Source organism: Toxoplasma gondii, chromosome IX, assembly GCF_000006565.2.
Source record: "Toxoplasma gondii ME49 chromosome IX, whole genome shotgun sequence".
NCBI classification, from domain to species: domain Eukaryota; phylum Apicomplexa; class Conoidasida; order Eucoccidiorida; family Sarcocystidae; genus Toxoplasma; species Toxoplasma gondii.
Window position 1 is genome coordinate 5022714 of NC_031477.1, and position 18469 is coordinate 5041182.

At 49.2% G+C, this 18469-nt stretch overlaps 3 protein-coding genes across 3 annotated transcripts in view; all 3 read right to left on the reverse strand.

Annotated features, from left to right (window-relative positions):
- Positions 1–1467: 1467 nt before the first annotated feature.
- On the reverse strand, positions 1468–7040 carry TGME49_307630 (hypothetical protein; the record flags this gene model as incomplete). The annotated part of the gene is made up of 1 exon (XM_002371990.2): positions 1468–7040. Exon 1 carries the CDS (start codon positions 1948–1950, stop codon positions 1468–1470), a length of 483 nt encoding a protein of 160 aa, XP_002372031.1. The 5' UTR covers positions 1951–7040.
- Positions 7041–9529: 2489 nt separating this feature from the next.
- TGME49_307640 (CMGC kinase, CK2 family) lies at positions 9530–12884 on the reverse strand. Its single transcript, XM_018782531.1, has 8 exons — positions 12752–12884; positions 12510–12582; positions 12180–12288; positions 11544–11678; positions 10891–11036; positions 10524–10652; positions 9998–10117; positions 9530–9795 (listed from the first exon to the last, which is right to left on the reverse strand). Exons 1-8 carry the CDS (start codon positions 12850–12852, stop codon positions 9754–9756), a joined length of 855 nt encoding a protein of 284 aa, XP_018636200.1. The 5' UTR covers positions 12853–12884; the 3' UTR covers positions 9530–9753.
- A 2316-nt stretch (positions 12885–15200) lies between these two features.
- Positions 15201–18469, reverse strand: part of TGME49_307650 (uracil-DNA glycosylase) — a 4574-nt gene continuing 1305 nt past the window's right edge. Inside the window, exons 2-8 of the mRNA XM_002371992.2 lie at positions 18074–18205; positions 17728–17791; positions 17301–17370; positions 16966–17123; positions 16537–16612; positions 15999–16097; positions 15201–15758 (exon numbers count right to left, since the gene is read on the reverse strand). Coding sequence (XP_002372033.2) covers positions 15676–15758; positions 15999–16097; positions 16537–16612; positions 16966–17123; positions 17301–17370; positions 17728–17791; positions 18074–18205 — 682 coding nt within the window. The 3' untranslated portion in view covers positions 15201–15675. The remainder of the gene's footprint in view (positions 15759–15998; positions 16098–16536; positions 16613–16965; positions 17124–17300; positions 17371–17727; positions 17792–18073; positions 18206–18469) is intronic.

The following is an 18469-nucleotide window of genomic DNA, read 5'->3' on the forward strand; positions in this document are numbered from 1 at the left end:
CCAAAATGCGCATAATCTCATACGCACGTGCTGTTGCATATTCGGATTTCCGAGGATATGTGCATATGTAGCTATTTATGTTTATGTATGCCTATGCAGATGTCACTACCTATATGTTTATCTTTGTCTGATGTTTGCACGTGTGTAAGTAGTGTGAAACCACATATACATATATATATATATATGCGTGTATATATATGAAGGGCAGGCTTCCCCTTGATGGGCTTCGCCCTCATAGTGAGTACTGCGAGGACGGAAGCTGTAGGATTTCGAACTGGGATATTGTTATGCAACTCTTCTCGAGAAACGAGTGCTTTCTTGTTTGAAGCGAGGCTGTAGCAGTGGCCAAGAGGCGAATGGCATACAGTCGATGGGGGGCCTTTCAACCTCAGGCAGCAAGATGACCGTGGCTCACCTTTTTGTTGAGTTGTTGGGTCTTCGGAATGCAGTCCAGAGCAGAAAACCTGACAGCAAACATATTTGTTTCACACTCTCTGTGTTCTGTTTTGAAATGTGGTATAGGTATGCCCTTGCAGATCGTCGCTTCACACTGAGTGGAGGGACACCTCGCAAGTCGAGGTCGTTGTTACGTCGGACACCGTTTCACCAAAAAATGTTCAACGCCAACATATTTTGAGTTGTGCAGTTTCATTCGAAAAGTAGACAACACGCGGCAGCGGCTTCGTACCAGACGCCCGCGTGAAACAGTCACTTCGCAGCTGCGAGGCAGTGAGCTTTTCACCCACCTCGCAAGGTAGCAGTTTGTGTCGAAGAGCTGCGCAACTAACGCGTTGATGCGGTCGATCAGCATCCATAGCTGCCACCTGTTCTGAAATATACGCGGGAAACTTCGACGTAAACAAAATTCGATGCCATCTTTGCATGCAAGAATCGCGAGGGGGAGGACCACGGAAACTGCAAAAGCGCCGTCAAAGCATTCCTGCATCATAGGGTGAGAAGGTTCCACAGGACAGCAATCTAGACCGAGACAAAATGCTGGACAAACAATCGCATTGATGCCCATTAATGCAGAGAAGTGTACGCTCTAGTGAATACTGCCTTTCCATAAATTGAATTTGCCCCCTGTGTCAACATTCCTTCGACGGCTATTCGCGTGTTACCACCGGTTGGAAGTTTGTATCCTCTAGGACTCGTTCACGGCCGCACGACTACGCACACAAGCGACGCTGGTGCGAAGGATACACTCAGAACCACAACAAGGGTCTCCTACACTGCGGAAACGTACTTTGATACTGCACAAGATTTGTGTGAAGAGCTGCTGAAGGGTGACTAGGCAAGCAGCCCGTTGGGCCTCTGAGTCTAACTGGATGTTTGCGAAAGTCTGCAGATCGGCGTCGGGTTGTGGAACCTCGATAACTCCTGTGTCTCTTGCTTCAGCACCTATGCCATCCCCTTCAGTTTTTCCTGCGGGTATAAAGGACAGAGAAAATGCGAATGGTCTCGTGCTCACGGCTGCGTCACTTGAGTCTGGGCCAGGCTTGACGAGGAGAGTGACCGTCTTGCGCCAGATAGTGTTTGATGTTTTTGACACTCGAAAGACCCACCGACTTCCGTTCCTGTCTGGCTGTTTTGGGTCACTTCTTCAGGTGCGTAGTGATCACGCCTTCCCGTCCCTGATACGCCAGTGTTTCCGCTCTTTGGGAAAGTACCACACAGAGTGGCAGTCTGTGGATGAGCAGGTGCCGTGCCGTCAACAGGGGCATCTTCACCTTGTACGCGTAAGCGTAGCTCTTGACAGCCTGATCGCTGAGTACGGGACTGCCGGAACAAGAGAAAGACCAAGAAATGAGCGAGCGCACATGTTAGCTTGGCGACAGTCGGAGAGCAGGTGACGTTCTGCAGCTCGGCAGTCAGGACAGGGGTCAGTTCATCTGGGATGAGGTGGTGGAGGGGAAGCTCTTCAGCGATGAGGCTCGTAATTCGAGACATTACACGTTCCGGATCCACCTGAGATCACAGAAAAATCTCAAGAACCATCGTGACGAGGGAGAAATGACACGTATGAGTGGATGTATGAGCGTACGCGACCGCAATGCATCTCTTAATCTACACATCTGTATATGCATATTATTCCCTCTGAGTAACCTGAGTTTCACAGGACTCCACGAAGGACTGATAGATCTTTCTGCTAACATTTCGTGCTCCCTTTATTTTTGTCACAAATTTCGATCTCCTTGTTGAACAACAAAGAGTTCAAGTGCCTGTTATGGCGACACATATGTTGTCACGCGGTAACTGCACTGCTTCGGTTTCACTGATTTTGTCTCCACCACGACTTGAAACCTGAAACAAGCTAATCGGCTTGCCACAAGTCACACGATGTACCGTCACCCGACCAGCAGGACTCTGGAAGCCTCGTTTGCATGTTCCGAGCTGACAGCCAAGGCGAAGTCCTCGTAACTCATCATCCAGTGTGCGACCCTCCAGCCACCCTGTGACGTACGGAAAATCATATTCAGAATTGGATTGATTGGCGAATGAAGCCAGACATGCCTTCCATGCTAAGGCGCTGAGCAGAGCTGGAACACTCAGATAGAAGACCTCCGAGGTAGTAGTGCCGGCTGGATCGGCCTGTGTGTTTTTCCCTGCACGTGTGGTGAGTTCGACTGGATGGGAGATACTGAAACGGGCCGCGAGATATTGCTTTCACTCCGACAACGGGCTGTATTTTACGGTATGTGTTATACAGGGTGGAAGGCTTTCCGGAGGCGGTCCCTTCGCAATCATCCGCACTTTCCTTTCGAGGGTAACCGATCCTGCGGCACCTCAACTGTTTGACCCAGATCGAAGGATGAGAAATACTTCAAACCCAACATGCACTTGATGGGTATTTGATTTGCCACGCATCCGAAGAGCGCTATGGAGGTGTGACACTGCCAGCAACCCTGTTTGGAGCACGATCTCAACTGAACTGGAGCCAGGAGACGAGGGAGCAGCATCCATTACAATCTTTACAGGACTGATGGGCTGTTTATCAGTATTTTGGCTGCCGGCTTTTGGAATGACAGAATCACTTAGACCCGTAATCTCCTACAAGCGGTTGTCTGTGGATGTGACATTGACAAATGAAATAAACTTTTCCAGGGCTTACTAGTGGGCGCCTTCGAAAAGCTGCATGAGGCAAAATATATTTTCGTTGGAGGGCCTTCAGGAGGCCGCTGTGCTCCACGGCAGTCATGGAGGATACGACTGAATCCACAAGCATACACACGGCAACACATCTCACTGAGCAATCTCGCTGGCAGCGGCTTTTTCGACTGAAGATAAAGAAATGAGTTCGGCCGGGGCACCGGTCACCTTCCACGGCTTCTCTGTGTTTCGTTCAGCAATTCAGCAACACTCTTGGTGCGAACTCGAACCGTCGTGATTTCCTGTCACGTTTCCTGTCATCCCACAGATTACGGAAGAAGAAAACAGATTCGTGACACAAAAAGAGGGAAACGCTCTCATGATGCAATAGTAAATCGTTCCAGTCCGAGAAAAAGTTCTGGCAAGTTTGAAGCTCCATTCTCAGCTCCGGTCTGACGCCAGTTTATTGCCGGCGAGTGTACGAAAAGGTTGACAGTGAGATTTTGTGGCAATATGAACCATGTGTCAGTTATCAGGTTCACCTTAAAGAGGAACTTATCTACCCACTTTGCTGATGTACCATAGACGATCATACTGCTCGCAAAACTGTGCCTACGACGTTACAGGCTGATAAAGTGTCTCAAGCATTTGCAAATTCCCTCCAACAGCAGTGTGCTGCACTGCTGAAGATGTGCATCCAGGCAAGCGCTTCTCCGACACTCCTGTATGAGCTTGATCAATTGTTCAGGGCCAGCAGCTCTTGCATCACTTTTGTACACTTCCTACAGCGGTGGATATGGTTTGCCCTGGACCTTGACGGTGCCATTCGGAGAAGAAGCGCGCTTATCTCAGCTGGATCGACGCTTTTGCTAGGACAGATACTCTTCCGCTCCTTGTTATAAAGTGTGTCTTGCCTCACGCGTCGCACACTGGAAGCTCGTGTAATCCGAGAGGTTCTACCGACTACACTCCACCGAAGACTTCCACTTCCAGATCGCTTCCGCGGAAATCTGCCTGCACCATAGGTGGTGATCACATGAGAATGACTGCACGAGATATGTGGACTTAAAGGTCCGTTTTGACTCTTGTTATTGGCATCCCGCCATCAGCATGTCTGGTATTGATCATGTGGCAGAGAGCCTTGCAACATTGCCTTGTTTAAGGCGAGAACGAGTCGTTTTTCCCTCCGTTGTTAATCATTGCTCGATAATCATGAGGCGGAGAAGCTCCATGCGCACGACGCTATCACCCAGGGGGAAAGGGGGTTGCGGGACATCGGGGAGCGATTTTTGGAAATGTTAAGGCAGATATTCTCACCGTGCTACTCTTTGATGAATGACTGCATGCTGGCTTGATAAATTTGCTGCGGTTTCTCTCAAAGGCTATTGCAGTGGAGATCATGTCACCACGGAACTACCAGGGACCCTACAGCAAAATTTTTATGCAACATCTTATCCAGGTCTCTTCTCCCTTCCGAGAAGCTGGGTTCTTTTTTTCGGCCTTTGGCGCGACTCTGAGAAGCACCTCACCATCTTTTGGGTTCTCATCAAAGTGAACCTGACAGGACTCTGCTGGTAACGTCTTTCTTCTGCTGCTTGCAACTCCTGTCGTCAGTCCAGTCATAGGTGCCTTGATGGCGTTGCTGCTCCTAACCACTGCCGCTTTAAACAGTCGAGCGTCCGACGGCCGTGTCCCCGGAGCGCTCGCGAGAGAACCAACTGCAAAGTCTTCACTCTCGTCCTCCTCGGCACTTAAGAAGTCACTCCCCCCAATGCGTTGAAGCAGACGATAAAGCTTCGTAGACTGACTGGCACAGATTGGACGCAGTAGAACAGACACGAGCCGCCTTTACAGCACAGCACAACCTTTCCTTGAGCGCACCCTCCGGCGACAAGTGAAAGTGTTTACTCTGGAGATCCGCTTATCTATCGCCCAGCCTGCAAGGTGCATTATTTGTTGACTCCTGTCGATGGCCTGCCCTTTGGTTTTCACACTCAAGAGGAAGAAACCTCCTGTGAACAAACACTGAAGGATACAAATCTTAAGGTATGCATCCAGATTACAAGTGGCCAAGGCACGCAAAAACTGTCCCTCAAGAGGCACACTGTGAGCGCACTTCATGGTACCGGTATCAGACTTGCGACTTCGCCTATTTTTGGCGCCCCAGACTCCATCGGGGAGCCCGATCTCACACGCCATAGTCGGGGTGCGCTGACACTAGTACACTTCTGGTGCGAACCCCCTGCAGACTAACCTGGGTCTTGGTTTCACGTTCTGCGCTAAGTGATTATCTGCCGAATGATTATCTGCCGAAAAGCCGGACTAGCAGTCCAACGATTTGTGCTACAGAATGGCGCAGACAATGCTTGACTACACGTGAGACGTCACACGGATAAGGACAAACTGGCATGCTAATCACAGAGGCCTTGCTAAGCAGGGAGGATAAGCCGCAGTTGTGAAGAACTCAAACTTTGTAAACGGAAATTGTGCTGGCACGGCAGTCGAATGTTGGAAGTAGTAGTCACCGACGCACAGAAACTCTCTTTCTTTTTGCCTCCGTCGCATGTCTGCAGCTGCGCCCTCTTCGGTTGCCTGATCTGATGGCCGATCCGCTAGGGTGGGCGCTGTAGTATCCTAGTAGACAAATCAAAACATGTTCGATCCTCTTGCCTTATGGAAGAGTCCTCTGGGGTGCACCGCGTTTAAATGGGTCACTTCGAGAAATTTGGAAAGTTAGTGAATGTTACGGGCCCGTCAAATGTCTTACTAGAGTTTCATTGTGAAAATCCTGTTCGACTTTGACGGCCTCGTGAAATTCGGCTCCATGTCGAACAGTAGGAGGGAATATACAGATGGATTCAGCCGCTGAAGGCTTGCTGCAAACATGCAGCAAAATTACTTCATCGATGCACGTTCAAAGAACGTGCAGCGTCAGCAAAACACGGGCGAAGCTGATTCTCGGTGGCGCATGCAGGCGCCAGGACTCCAACAACAATGAATCGGCAACCCGCTTCAGTAGATGGTGACGGTGTCTGGTGCATACACGGTAGGTATAGCTTTTCAGCTGGGATAAAGTAAAGCATTGTGCATCTCACAGTCCGAAAAAAATGTCTCAGTCGAACAGTTTTAACCTCTCCCAACTGTTGATTTGTTGACAAAATATTTACATACATGGCAACTGACATCTTACCTTGTGGCATTCCAAGTCGATGTGATATCGCATTGCCAAAGCTGCAGATTCTTTTCCAGCAAATGTTTGTTTCTTCTGGGAGAGAACAGAGAAAATAGACACATTGGAAGACATGGTTCGAACCATCAAAACGCACTGTGGCTTACCCAGGAGAACGCCAATCCCAGGGTTTTGCGTGTATACTTCTAGAAACCTGACTTAGTAAATCTTCATTCGCAAGTTGTTTAAAAGCGAAGAAGCCACCATGATATACATACTTTGTTGGAGCCGTGTTAATCTGTAGCAAGTATTGCTCGAAGAAGTCATCCGTGACAGCGCACAGGAGCATCTCCTTGGAAATTGTCTTCGGGTCGAGCTGAGGATAATGAATCACAGGGTCGCATGCTGCATCTCAATTCAGCTCAGGAGTGATAAGAGAATGCGAAACTCGGAATGGTGCTAAGACGCGTGGCATCTCCTTGGGTAGACGAGAAACTGTCGGCGAAAGAATGCGGGTTTCAGAACAGTTTCGGCGAGTTGCCTCGACGGACGGGAGAATGGGGAAGTATAGATATCGATAGTTGCATCAAGATGGACCTCTGCGTTTTGTTGCTGGCGTCGGATAGGGGTTTATCGGCCCTGTGGTTTTCTGCGCCGATCCGCCCCGTGGCATTGAGGACGACTGTCTCACTACAAACCTTGCCGTAGTTTCGTTGCCGTCGATGCCAACTCCACGGTATCTTTCTCATGCACTGCCAGAGCTTAGGGTTTACAACTGCTGAACGTGGGCATGAAAGCCAAGTGAAATGACACTAAGGTCGACGAAGGTCAAGGGCAACTTCAGCTTCTGTCAACAAATAACGACCACCTAGTAAAAATGGTCATCAACTGTTGCGGTTGCGGCCATGGTCTAGTGGCACCATGTGGACAGAAACGTTGTGGGACCCCCGTTTTCTCGCGACCTTGTTGTCCAATAGAATTAGGAAGACGACTCTTTTCTTTTCATCGTCGGAACCGTTTCTGTGTGTTGGCGAGGCTTGCGTCAGCGGTAGCAGATTTCACGGACTGCGCATTCGACTAGAACTTTTGGCAGCAGCTTGACTACCTCTGGCTGCCTATCTGGAAGTTCGACATCTGTAGAGGCGCGGTTTCTGTTTTGAATCTACGAGAGCCATGTGGAGCATGCGAATTCTGTGTCGTTTTCAACTCAAGCGGTCTTCCGCAACAGCAGGCCGAGGCGGTCGACTGATCGTGCAAACGGTGGTACGCAGCGAACTACGCCTCGCACTCAGGGATTCTTGAGGTAGGATTTTTGGAGAAGTCAAGCAAGGGTGTCCGGCAAAATGGTGCCGAGCGTTCTTTGGGCGTGACAATGACAGAACGTGCATGCGGTCACCTGGCACCTCTCCTGAAGTTCACGTCAAAGTCTGTGTATATCGGTTCATCATTCTGATGACAAACAGCGACTGTGTCACATGTCTTCACTGGTGAGCAGTGACCGTTTCGTCGTCATATCTTGGGTGGACCATTTATCGCCCATTACTTCGTCTCTTACTTCTTCCCCGCACCGCAGCGGGATAACTATGGGCTCCAGCTTGTCTTGCATCTTCCCCATCGTTTGTAACTCTTTTTCTGTTGAAGTCCCCCTCATGTTGCTCGGCTCGCGTCGCACACCGTTGGTGGGAGGACAAAAATACGCCGTCACCTGCTGCGACATCCGTAGGGCTAGGTCACAACTCAGACAGAGGATGCGTTTTGTCCTCCGTGTTGACACCCAGTGGCATCTACGAGCATTGCTGCATTGCTCTAGTTCACTCACTTCAAAATCAAAACATGCGATAATTCACGAAAGCAGCACGCAGTCGGTTGCTCTGGAATACACCCGCGTGCAATCCCGGTGGCGTCGATTAGTGGCGACAGGCCCCGCCATGCATGCAGCCAAATAAGTAAAAGTGAGAACGAGCGCTCAAGCGGAAATAAAGGCAGTTTTTGCACTTGTGACTGCATTTCTGTGATTGCAGAGAAGATGAAAGGCGAGTGGAATTCAGGTGATAAACTCTTTGCAGATTAGAAATCACATGTCAGCGAGGTATGTATCAGAATCACGACATTGTCATGGTATGCGTCGAGGTTGACTGCCCGTCTCAACAATAGGGTAACATAAGAGCATGCCACCAGCGCTCCTGGCAGTGGCTACAACAGAAATGGAAACATATTCCCATTCGTCCGAAACTAAGCAGCTGCCAGTTTTATCTGTAAACGGTCGCAACAGGAGTCTGTCAAAAGGATGACTGCTGGAAGGTGGACGCCATCGTCGAGAAGAGCGAAGAGGCTGTTCCTGCGTTGCTTGCTGGACAGCACTGTAGAACACAACAGGGGGTCGGGCATTTTGATCAACTTCGCATGTCCGGAAGTTGGCGAGGGAAAGCTCCTCGTCAAATCGCTGCATGAAAGCTTTCGTCGGCTCCACCTAACTTCTATGAAAATGTGTGAATGGTACAACTAGCATCCACGATTGTCCATTGCAACTTCTCTGGCTGCAGACTGACAATTGCTATTGCTATACTCTTGCGCGAGTCAGGCGAAGGTGAGCCACTGGTGATGGTGGTTCGATTTTGTTGCTGTCTCCTTGGTGCGGATGGCACTAGGGCTCTATGCACGTGCCTCACATTGTTGCCAGAGGGACACTCCTTCAGACAATGTCGAGAGCCCTCTTAGCGAAGTCAATTCCGAAGACGGCTAACCTGCACGACAGCAGGTCGTTCATTGAGAAGCTGCTGCCGTTTGTCATGACGTCTCTCGCAAGAAAGAACGGCGCCGTATAGCGTGGGGATGCTTCGCTCATTGCTGCTGATGCAGCAGACCGTCTAATTCTCGTGTTTGTTTCCACCCCTTTGCAAAGGGGAGTGGTCGACTTTAAGGAGAAAACCTCAACTAGCACAGCAGGAAAAGCGTCTGGCACAGCGCTTAACTCGCCCTAAGCGTGGTCGCTACAGTAGCGTGAAGCTCGTCTGGCTACTTCTGGATGCCCGTAGAATTACGCCCTATCTGCGTGGTTGGAAGCATAATGGACGATCAAAATAAACCTAGCTTTCCATCCTGGCATAGCAAATCTCACGACTACGTAAGGACCAGTAGCGTAGTAACATCGGCACAGAAAACCGAAGGAAGTGCTCAACCATTTGACGTGTGATACATGTATCCGTTTTTCTTTAGATGGAGGAAGGATTTTGCTCAAGAAGTGGATTTAAGCAGGACCTGGTAGTGGCACGGGACGCACTAATTTAGACAAAGGTCTCCATCATGAGCTGAAACCGTGGCAATCAGAAAAATACCCATCGTATGTACACGGGTATGGGCGTCAAAGCTGTGGCTATGAGTCAAGAATCGAAAACCTGTTGAAGCATCAGCCCCACATAGCGGCACATACACGAAAAGGTGGCGTTAACATGGTTAAACATTGACCGTCTGAAAGTAGATTAAGGAATCTTTCCTCAAGCGTGGGAATACTTCCCTTTGTATGCGTGGTATTGGGCCTGCAAGAAAACAACAGCAGACACCGTGTGCACATATGCAACAATCAAGCACAGCGGCGATTCAGGGGAGCCCAGACTCGCTTGGCTGCAAGGTACCATTTAGCTGCCTCCACAGACGGCCTGCCATCGCAGATGCGTTTCACAGGACAGGGAACATTAATGCAATCGCTGCCTCAGTTGTTGCTGTAGCACAACGCATTACTCGTATCGCAGGAGAGTTCAGAATGTCTTCCGTCGTCGGTCGTTTCTTCGGGTCCTTAGCTAACATAGACTCGCAGATTGTCCTCAAGTCAAGTGAGTATCGTGTGGGAAGTTTAGGGGCCTACATAAGACACAAAACATCCAACGAAGTACGAGGTGACTGCGCTGGAAGTTGGTGAATCAACGTCGCCACTTACGTACACACGATGGGACGGCAGCCGGAGGCTCCGTTGATCTTGGTTGGAGCACTCACCGGCCGCCGTTTACCTGATTACTCAGAAAATACTGAAAAAAATCTTGATTTCGTTCAGTGATTTGGGAGATTTGTCGGAGACACTGCAGCACCGTCCGACTGAGTAATACGTGAGCTGTCTCTCAAACAAACTCTATGCGTTCCTGTCGAGCGTTGGGGTAGCAACCGCCTCTCAGTTTCCAACTCAAGTTGCAAACATGGCCAGGTCGACTGCAGAGAGGTTGGTGGCCTGGCCTGACACGACTCTGGGTCTAAACCTTATACTAGAACTCACAGGAGCATGGCATATATTTCTATTCAGCTCCGGGAACGTTATTCCCCTGAACGGTAGTTCAAATGTGGCGGCCTCCACCATAATGCAACCAAGAGCCCAAATGTCCGCTGGCGTCTGGTACGGCTTGCCCTGAGAAAAGCAGTAGCAGGCACTGTCTTGATGCAATACGGCGTTCAAATGGTTAGACTGCTACGCAACACTTGCGTTCTCAATGTGCTGAGAAGGGCTGGAGAGCTAAGTCCCTCCTGGGGCCGAAACGTGTTATTAAAAATGTGCCTGTTTATGTACATACATACGCACGCATGAATTCACAGTTGCAAAGCACGGCGGAATTGCCAGTGGTGGTACCACTTCTGAGGGAAAGCACCTGGCAGAGTTCGGGGGCCATGAAGGCGGGAGTGCCGCATTGCGTCTTCGCTTGTTGGAGTGTGAACTCGAGAATTTTTGATAGCCCTAGGTCACCGACTCGAATGTAGTTGTCCTGATCCAGGAAGACGTTTGCGGGCTTGAGATCTGCAAACCCAACACGGTGATGTTTAGAAAACAACGGAGGGAAAAACCGCCTCATGAGCGACTGTCAAAAGCGTGCTTGTGAAGCGCGAACACAGATACACTGGACATTCCATCGCGCTACAAAAACAGTAACATGCCCACCCAACCTCATCCGGGTCACTTCGCCTATTTCCCCGACCTAAACAGTGCCCACAGATGATGGGGCACGGAGTGAAATGTGCCCAAGCTTTCGATTGCTTAGCCGTTTTACTATGTAGTAATTCCAAAGGCTATGGAACAGGAGTGGAAAACAATAAAAAGTTCCGATGGTACAGGAAAAAAACAATAACTCCGATGCCTAGTTAGTTGTCACACAGCGGTGTACAACAATACACCTGATATTCGAAAAACTGCCATTTCATTTGCCCTGCTTCCAAGAGTTCCTTAACGACGTTAAAACTACTATAGTCGGGATCCGTGTGTTTCTTGCGAGGCGCCTTGCAGAAGTTGCATGCCCGGAAACCTTACCACGATGGAGAATTTTGTGCTTGTGCATGAAATGTAGAGACAGAGTTAGCTGCAAAAGCCACGTCCGGAGGGTTGTTTCACTGAACGGTTTCCCCTGCCGTTTTCGGTCTTTTATGAGCTTCCCGAGGTCTCCCCCTAGAGGTCGAACACACAAGAATGATAAACTCACTGTCAACAACAAGCATGCGGGCTCTGATTCACTTTCGGTCATTTTGTTTGCCATCCTCATGTTTAGTGAAACACTTGCCTGTAGATATACATATACATCCACATAGGACTGGCTGTTTCTCGACATATGTTGCCCGAAAGGGAAGTTTACGTACGTAACTGAGAACAGTAATTGCTCGGTATCAAACACATCGTGGGATCAGATTTATTCAAGGACTAATAAGCAGAGAATTTAACTGGAGTAAAGCTTATTCTGCAGTCCCCGCTAGAGCAGTCACTGGATAGAAGTCTAAATAAAACCTCCAGAAGAGTCAGCTATCACTCATTGTCGCTGTGGCATTTGTGATGCACACGCAAGAAGTACCTCTACTACTTGCCATTTTGCCTTGCTTTCATTCACGCTAGCAGGTGATTGCACCATTGCCTTCAGAAGGTATGTTCAGCCCGTTTGAGAATCAGTCGGTTCACCTGCGCAATATTCCATGACGATGCAGAGGTGAGGAACGCGTAGGTACGTGGATGCGAATGCACCTTTGTACGATACAGTGAATGGTGAATCCACGAGCTTCGTCAAAACCTGGAAACTCAGATGGGGTCAAAATATGCTGCTGGCTGAGATGAAAAACGGGGCAGCTGCAGTTGAAGGGAAAGGAAAAAGTTCCCTTGCATCCGGTGCTTCAGAAAAGCAGGTTCTTGGTATTCCCAGAAAACACCGGGGGAGCTGCAGCAGTTGATATCACGTGAAATACAATTTTTGTCTACAGTAATGTTGGCCATCCTACGGTTCTACCATCTTACCTGAACCTCATTTTTGGCTTCCTCAACTTCTTCGGGAGTCATTCGGGTTGTATTGATCAACTTCATAATCTGCCTAAAACAGGAACCACAGGTATATGGACGTGTCAGTGATGTCTCTATGCAGCAACCTTCGTCCAATACTGCAGCTTTCCCCGTCTTGGCGATCGCGCCTCGACGCTCTGTGTCTTCCTCGACCATGAATCGGGGTCAATCCTGGATATGATTTTGTACGTAGAGCTCACCTGTGGCCATTTTTGTCCTTGACGAGGACAGCCTTCCCAAAGGAACCGCTGCCGACAACCCTCTCGATCTCATAATCTCCAATCTTTTGTTGAGCTGCCATTGTAACCTCGGTGCCAAGCAAAACTGAGTGTCTGATCAGAAGAATGTGACCTACAAAACCCTCTGTGACAAGACACGCACAACTTATCGCTGATGCATGACCTCCCAAAGCTCCACAGCTTGCAGCATGAAAACCTGCTACTTCAAGCTGACTGTGCACCACAAACATCTCATCTCCACACTTATGTTTCAGGGTGTGAAAGGGACACTTCTGCACCATAGAACTGCGAGTCCGCGACTGGAATCTAGCGAGGGATATTTCCTTGGCTGTTGACGTTTCCCCCGAAAGCAGGGTCTAAGTCTTTTTCATCTCATCCATCTTCCCGTAGGCGGAAATCGGAAAACGTATAGTTTCTTCAAATGAGCAGCAGGGCTCTAGTTTGTCACCACACCGATATTGCTTCCCCCCGACCAACAAGGCACTTACCAGCTACGATGTATTTGTTGAGCCTGTTGAAACATTTGGGGGACTAATGCGTGCAACGTTGTTGTGCCTACCAAGAGGGAAAACGGTCGTGTTTGCATTGCGGAAGTAGCGCTCTTTCCTGTCCTCAATGAATAGCAACCCATGCCACTCGTCAAAGCAAGGTAAGCTGACAATGCTCTTCAGACTTTTGGCCCCCGCTCCATGAGGGTGAGCGGGGGATGGCGCGCCTCCCTCAAAAGCAGCCATGGCCGTGTCCCCATTGCGAGCAGCATGAAATTCATTTTCACTACTGCACTCTTAGTGGCATAGTACTTTACGCTGCGCTATTTTATAAATGCACAGACGGCTGCATTAGTCAACCACTTCACAAGGTCCCTAATTCAGGATAACTGCCTGTACTCCTCACATAATTTGGTTGCTTCCCTAACAGTTTCCCAGCTCAGCTCTGCTACGATGCCAGTACACCAGATATCCCAGAGTACATCAGACCGCCTCTTTCTTGCAAGCGAGGGCACACGAGGAAAGCCATACACCTGCGCCTCATAAAGCCGCACGTACATCATGTTTCGGGCTCGTCCGCTGGCGATGCCATTCCCTGGACCCAACGTAAGCCAATTGCCAAATCTGGAGCATAGAAAAGATAAGGCCAACAAGCCAAGTTGTAACAAGAGTCTCCAGCGTCAACAGTCTCTTTGAATTCAATCAGTCTTCCGAAGCTGCTGAGATCCATGCTTCTCATGCTAAATCAGGTCGTCGTGTAGGCAGATAAGAACTGCCCTGGGGAATGGTAATTCGCCGCTGGGGAAGACAACGGAATAACAGTGTCGCATCTACTCCTCCTGCAGGGGTGCGCGATTGCTGTCAAATTACTGCTTCCCATGGTAAATGCCACCCTTCCATCGCACGGCTGAAAGCCGGACTTTTTTGTCGCCACCTTCTGCATCTTGCACTTGCAGACTGAGTCTGCAAGATTACGAATTTGCCAAGGCCAACAACGTTTATCCAAGGAAAATAAAGACTTCGAGAGGGAGAAGTTACTACTATCGTTGACGGACAAGTGATATTTTACTTGCTGGCGTGTGTCTTCACTTCACATTCGTGTGCAGATGTTCATACGTTTGCGTATGTGCATAAATATGTACGCAAGTACACGCAGCAATACGGGCGCGATAAAATCGACCGCGCAAAGCTAGTCCCCCATATCATATTTTGTCTTCGTAACACAAGACATTACGGATAAACCCACACGGTATCCACTGAATTTCTAGGTGCTGATCACGTCGCAAGTCCTTGAGTAGCAACGTGTTCGGGTTTGCCACTTCACCCATCCAGGTAATGACGCGTCGCTCTGCACAGATCTTCTGGTGAAGAGAAAACACAAGAGTTACATTCTTCAGTGGTACAAAGATCGTCTGTTCGACCTAAACGGGTGCAGCCGACCAGCTGAAACGGCTTGGTATTCAGACATAGCTTTTCTGTAACAGCGTGGAGACAAGGTCTCGTCTCCCACATTGAGCACCTGAATCCAGATACTACCGGAAAAAGGATGAATGCCTACGCAATTGTGCTGACAAGGGTGGACCCCCTCTGAACAGCACATGCTTCATACCTAAAACGACTAGCGTTCTAGTGATCATGGTATTTCTTCGAAGCCAGAAATATTGTTGTCAGTCCCACGGTAACGCGAGAACTGAGAGGGTGACCTGATGCAGTAAAACGATTTTCCGTTCCACGATCTGCGTAGGACATGCTAGCCGGCTCTGCACAACTATACCGTGACGAGGCTGTCCCCCACACAAGAGAAGTATCTTGCGTAAACGATTTCTGCAGACGCGAGTCCCTTTCACCGGGTGCCGAAGTACGCGGAACTACCAGTAGTGGTTGAGGGCTTCCACAAGCTATGCAGGCAATAAAAAAAACGAGGTTTCTGGCTTGATGCAAAATTATCCATGCGTCGTCCCACACCCGTCTTAAACAATTCTTTATCTGTGGTTTTCCGGAGTGTCAAAAAACTAGTGCAGCCGAAAATGTCCTTGTGTAGCCAGTGCTCGCTAGGCATGGAAACCCTTGACTTCCATCATAAAGCATGGTTGTACACAACGTTTTAACGGTTCCACTCTGCGACAGGACTCACGACTGCCGACCGAATACCAGAGGCCCACGTGAGTGAACAAGTTGTCTCCATGTGCAATGTGCGACGAAGTCATAACGACTTCAGCGCGCAACAAAATGGTTTTTGCTGTGACAGTGGTTCTAGCCTTCTGCCACCCTTGAACGGGCACACCCGATATCCACGTCCCACAAACAGATTGCCACAATTGAGATTTGTTTTTTTTCACGCCTATTGATAATAACGGTTCCCAAGGTGCAGTTAGCGGCGACAACAGCGATTAATTATTAGCATGACGAGGATGCGAAATAGATCTCTGCCTTTCCCATCGATCTTAGTAGCTCGTTGCACTTCAAAAAGTGTTGACAGCCTGTAAAGCAAGCGTCACAAGGAAAAAACTGAAACGATAGACCAACGTCGCAAGAAGAAACTGTTAATCCTTGCAGGCACGCTGATACCAGTGATTGTAGTCACGTAGAAGAAAGACTAGATAACGGAGAGATTGAAGGGCAGGCAGGGAATGATATGAGACGTTCTATCAGGCCGACTGCGGAAACCAAAGACAAAGCCACGAGTCGGATCAGCATGTGTCTACCATAATGATACCTACCCTGGAAGAATCGAACAGACAGCGGCGACGGATGCCCGGCTTCCAGGATACGGTGACGACAGCGACTGACGCCTGCTGACTTCTTCTGCGCTGGCTTGCCTAAAAGTTCACACACGAAGAACCCCATTTGGAAGACAAAACCACGTCAGCACCAAAATTCCTGCCACATGGACGGGTGCTATGAAGAACGAACATAGCACCATATTTCGGCCTCTGCAACACTGCACTCGAGTGAGGTAACTTAGAAACCAGTAACACAAGTGTGTCACTTCGCGTTTCAGTTGGGATGCCCAGGCAGGCTGCTGCCAAGAAACCGAAACGAAGACACACAGTTTCGTTGTTATACGGTTGGAGCTCTTCCAAGGAAGAATGCATTGAATGGTCTCGATACGTTTCGAAGAGATACGCCTTCGGGATGAAATTGTGCCAAACTGGGGAGAACCGCGGAGCGTTGCCTCATACACATATTTCGGGGCTCTCTGCCGTGCGCGAGTCTTCCTCACATGCCGCAGATGGGGACGAAGTAGACAGAACTCACCCCACAGAAGGAACACAACGCCCTCGCATTGCGTATTGATTACATTAATGACCTTTGTAGTGAATCGCTCCCAGCCCTGCAGACGCCAAAGGTCACAGTGAGATGAGCGCACATCAAGGCTTCTTCTGTGGCAGCAAACTGAAGGTCTTCTTTCCCGCTCACTTGGTAACTCATCCCAGCCTCTAGGGAAGATGGAAGCCTACTCAGTTTCACCGATCAAAATTCTTGTGCAGCTCCGGCGCTAGGAGAACGCCATTCCGTACGTTACTGGGGAATGCAAACGCGGGAGGACGCATTGCCTGACGCGTCACAATCATACTGATGTCAGTTCTATTTGTCATCTTTTCGCAAGCAACATATCAATCTGGATTTCATCTCTGAATTCGCGGGAGGGGTATACCGAAATGAAAGGAAGGAAATGAGGCATACCGCATCCCGATGAGACATTGGGGTACTCTCTCGAACGGTGAGGAGAGAATTAAGAAGGAAGACGCCCTGTGAAGCCCAAGATGTCAGATCGCCGTGGACAAAGGAAGATATTCGATTAGTATGCTGATCCACCAACTTCGACCCAGGGTAGTTGCGAGCTGAACGTGCGTACACAGAAAAAAGTAAAAGGAGGAAGCTTACCCTAAAAAAAGAGCTCGGGCCAAATCGATGTGCACCGGAGAAAGAGAATCATAAGTAAGGCAAGATGTGAGCGACGATCAGCAGAAGGGTGGACGCAGTTGTTTGAGGGTGCTATGAAGCGATGGATATCGTACCGATTTCCTTGAAGATATTCTGCAGACTCGGAGGTAAAGGAATTCCGCGCGGGACGGAGAACGCTAGTCCCTGAAAACCAGGACGGACAGACGAATTTTTCCCCAGTTCCACTGTCAATTATAATCAATTTCCTGTATCCGCCACGCTTTCTGCAATCGTAAAAATGATGGGGCGACGAGGTGACACAGTCTACAGAAAGACGGCACACAAAAAAGACTGTTTATCAGTACATTTCCGCATTAACTGCAGGTTACAGTGCAGCACAGGTTAGGAAAAACTATCAGGATTTGGTCGTCTACTCCACTTTTCCGCAAGCATGGTCTGCGCTAGCAGTGACAGGTGTGGAAGCAAAACATAGTTCTGGTGGTACCACAACTGCTGTCTCTGTTTCTACACGGATTTCCCTCGCTGCTTCCCGCCACACACCATGGCCTGTCCCGGTTGATGATATGGATCCTGTCCAACGACGACGACTTTTACGGCGTTTAGTCTGAGGACGGAAGAACCAGACATGCACACAAATTTTCTTTTTCGGAAGTGCGCCGATGCCTAAAGAGAAGAGGAACGCCCACAGACAAAGTAACATCCACGAACACCACCGGCAATTTTTTCCCAAGCCTTGCTGCGGAGACAGGAGCATACGGTATGTATCGCTGAAAATTGGTGTCACGTGGAAACGACTGAAGCACCAACATGTTATTCACTTGCAATTCAAGAAATTGCCTGCCCGCGCTTTCAAAGACGTGTTGTCTCTCAATACCCGACGTCCTACGGGGTTTGTTTGAAGGCGTTGAAAACCAGACGTGACGGAGGATACACTCGATATTTTTGACGCTCTTGGCGGATAAATTGCATGCAATCACGGAAGTACGGTAGCCGCAATTCCTCCTTCAAAGCATCAAACCTAAAAAGACAGAGGGAGAAGAGAGTTGGTGCCGCTGTATCAAGGTGTGAAACTCCAAGCTTGTTGAGTTGTCCAGAGCAGAGGCATCAGAAAGATAACATCGGATGCAGACTACAGAAAAGGCAGTCGTGAATTGCCAATGAGGCCAACCCGTTTGAAAATAAACAGCCCACGAGGTTACCGTAGGCAACTGCACACGAAATGCTTGCGCCTTTTACAGTTTCTCTCTCAAGAACCTTCGAAAAGGGGTGTGGCTCTCACAAC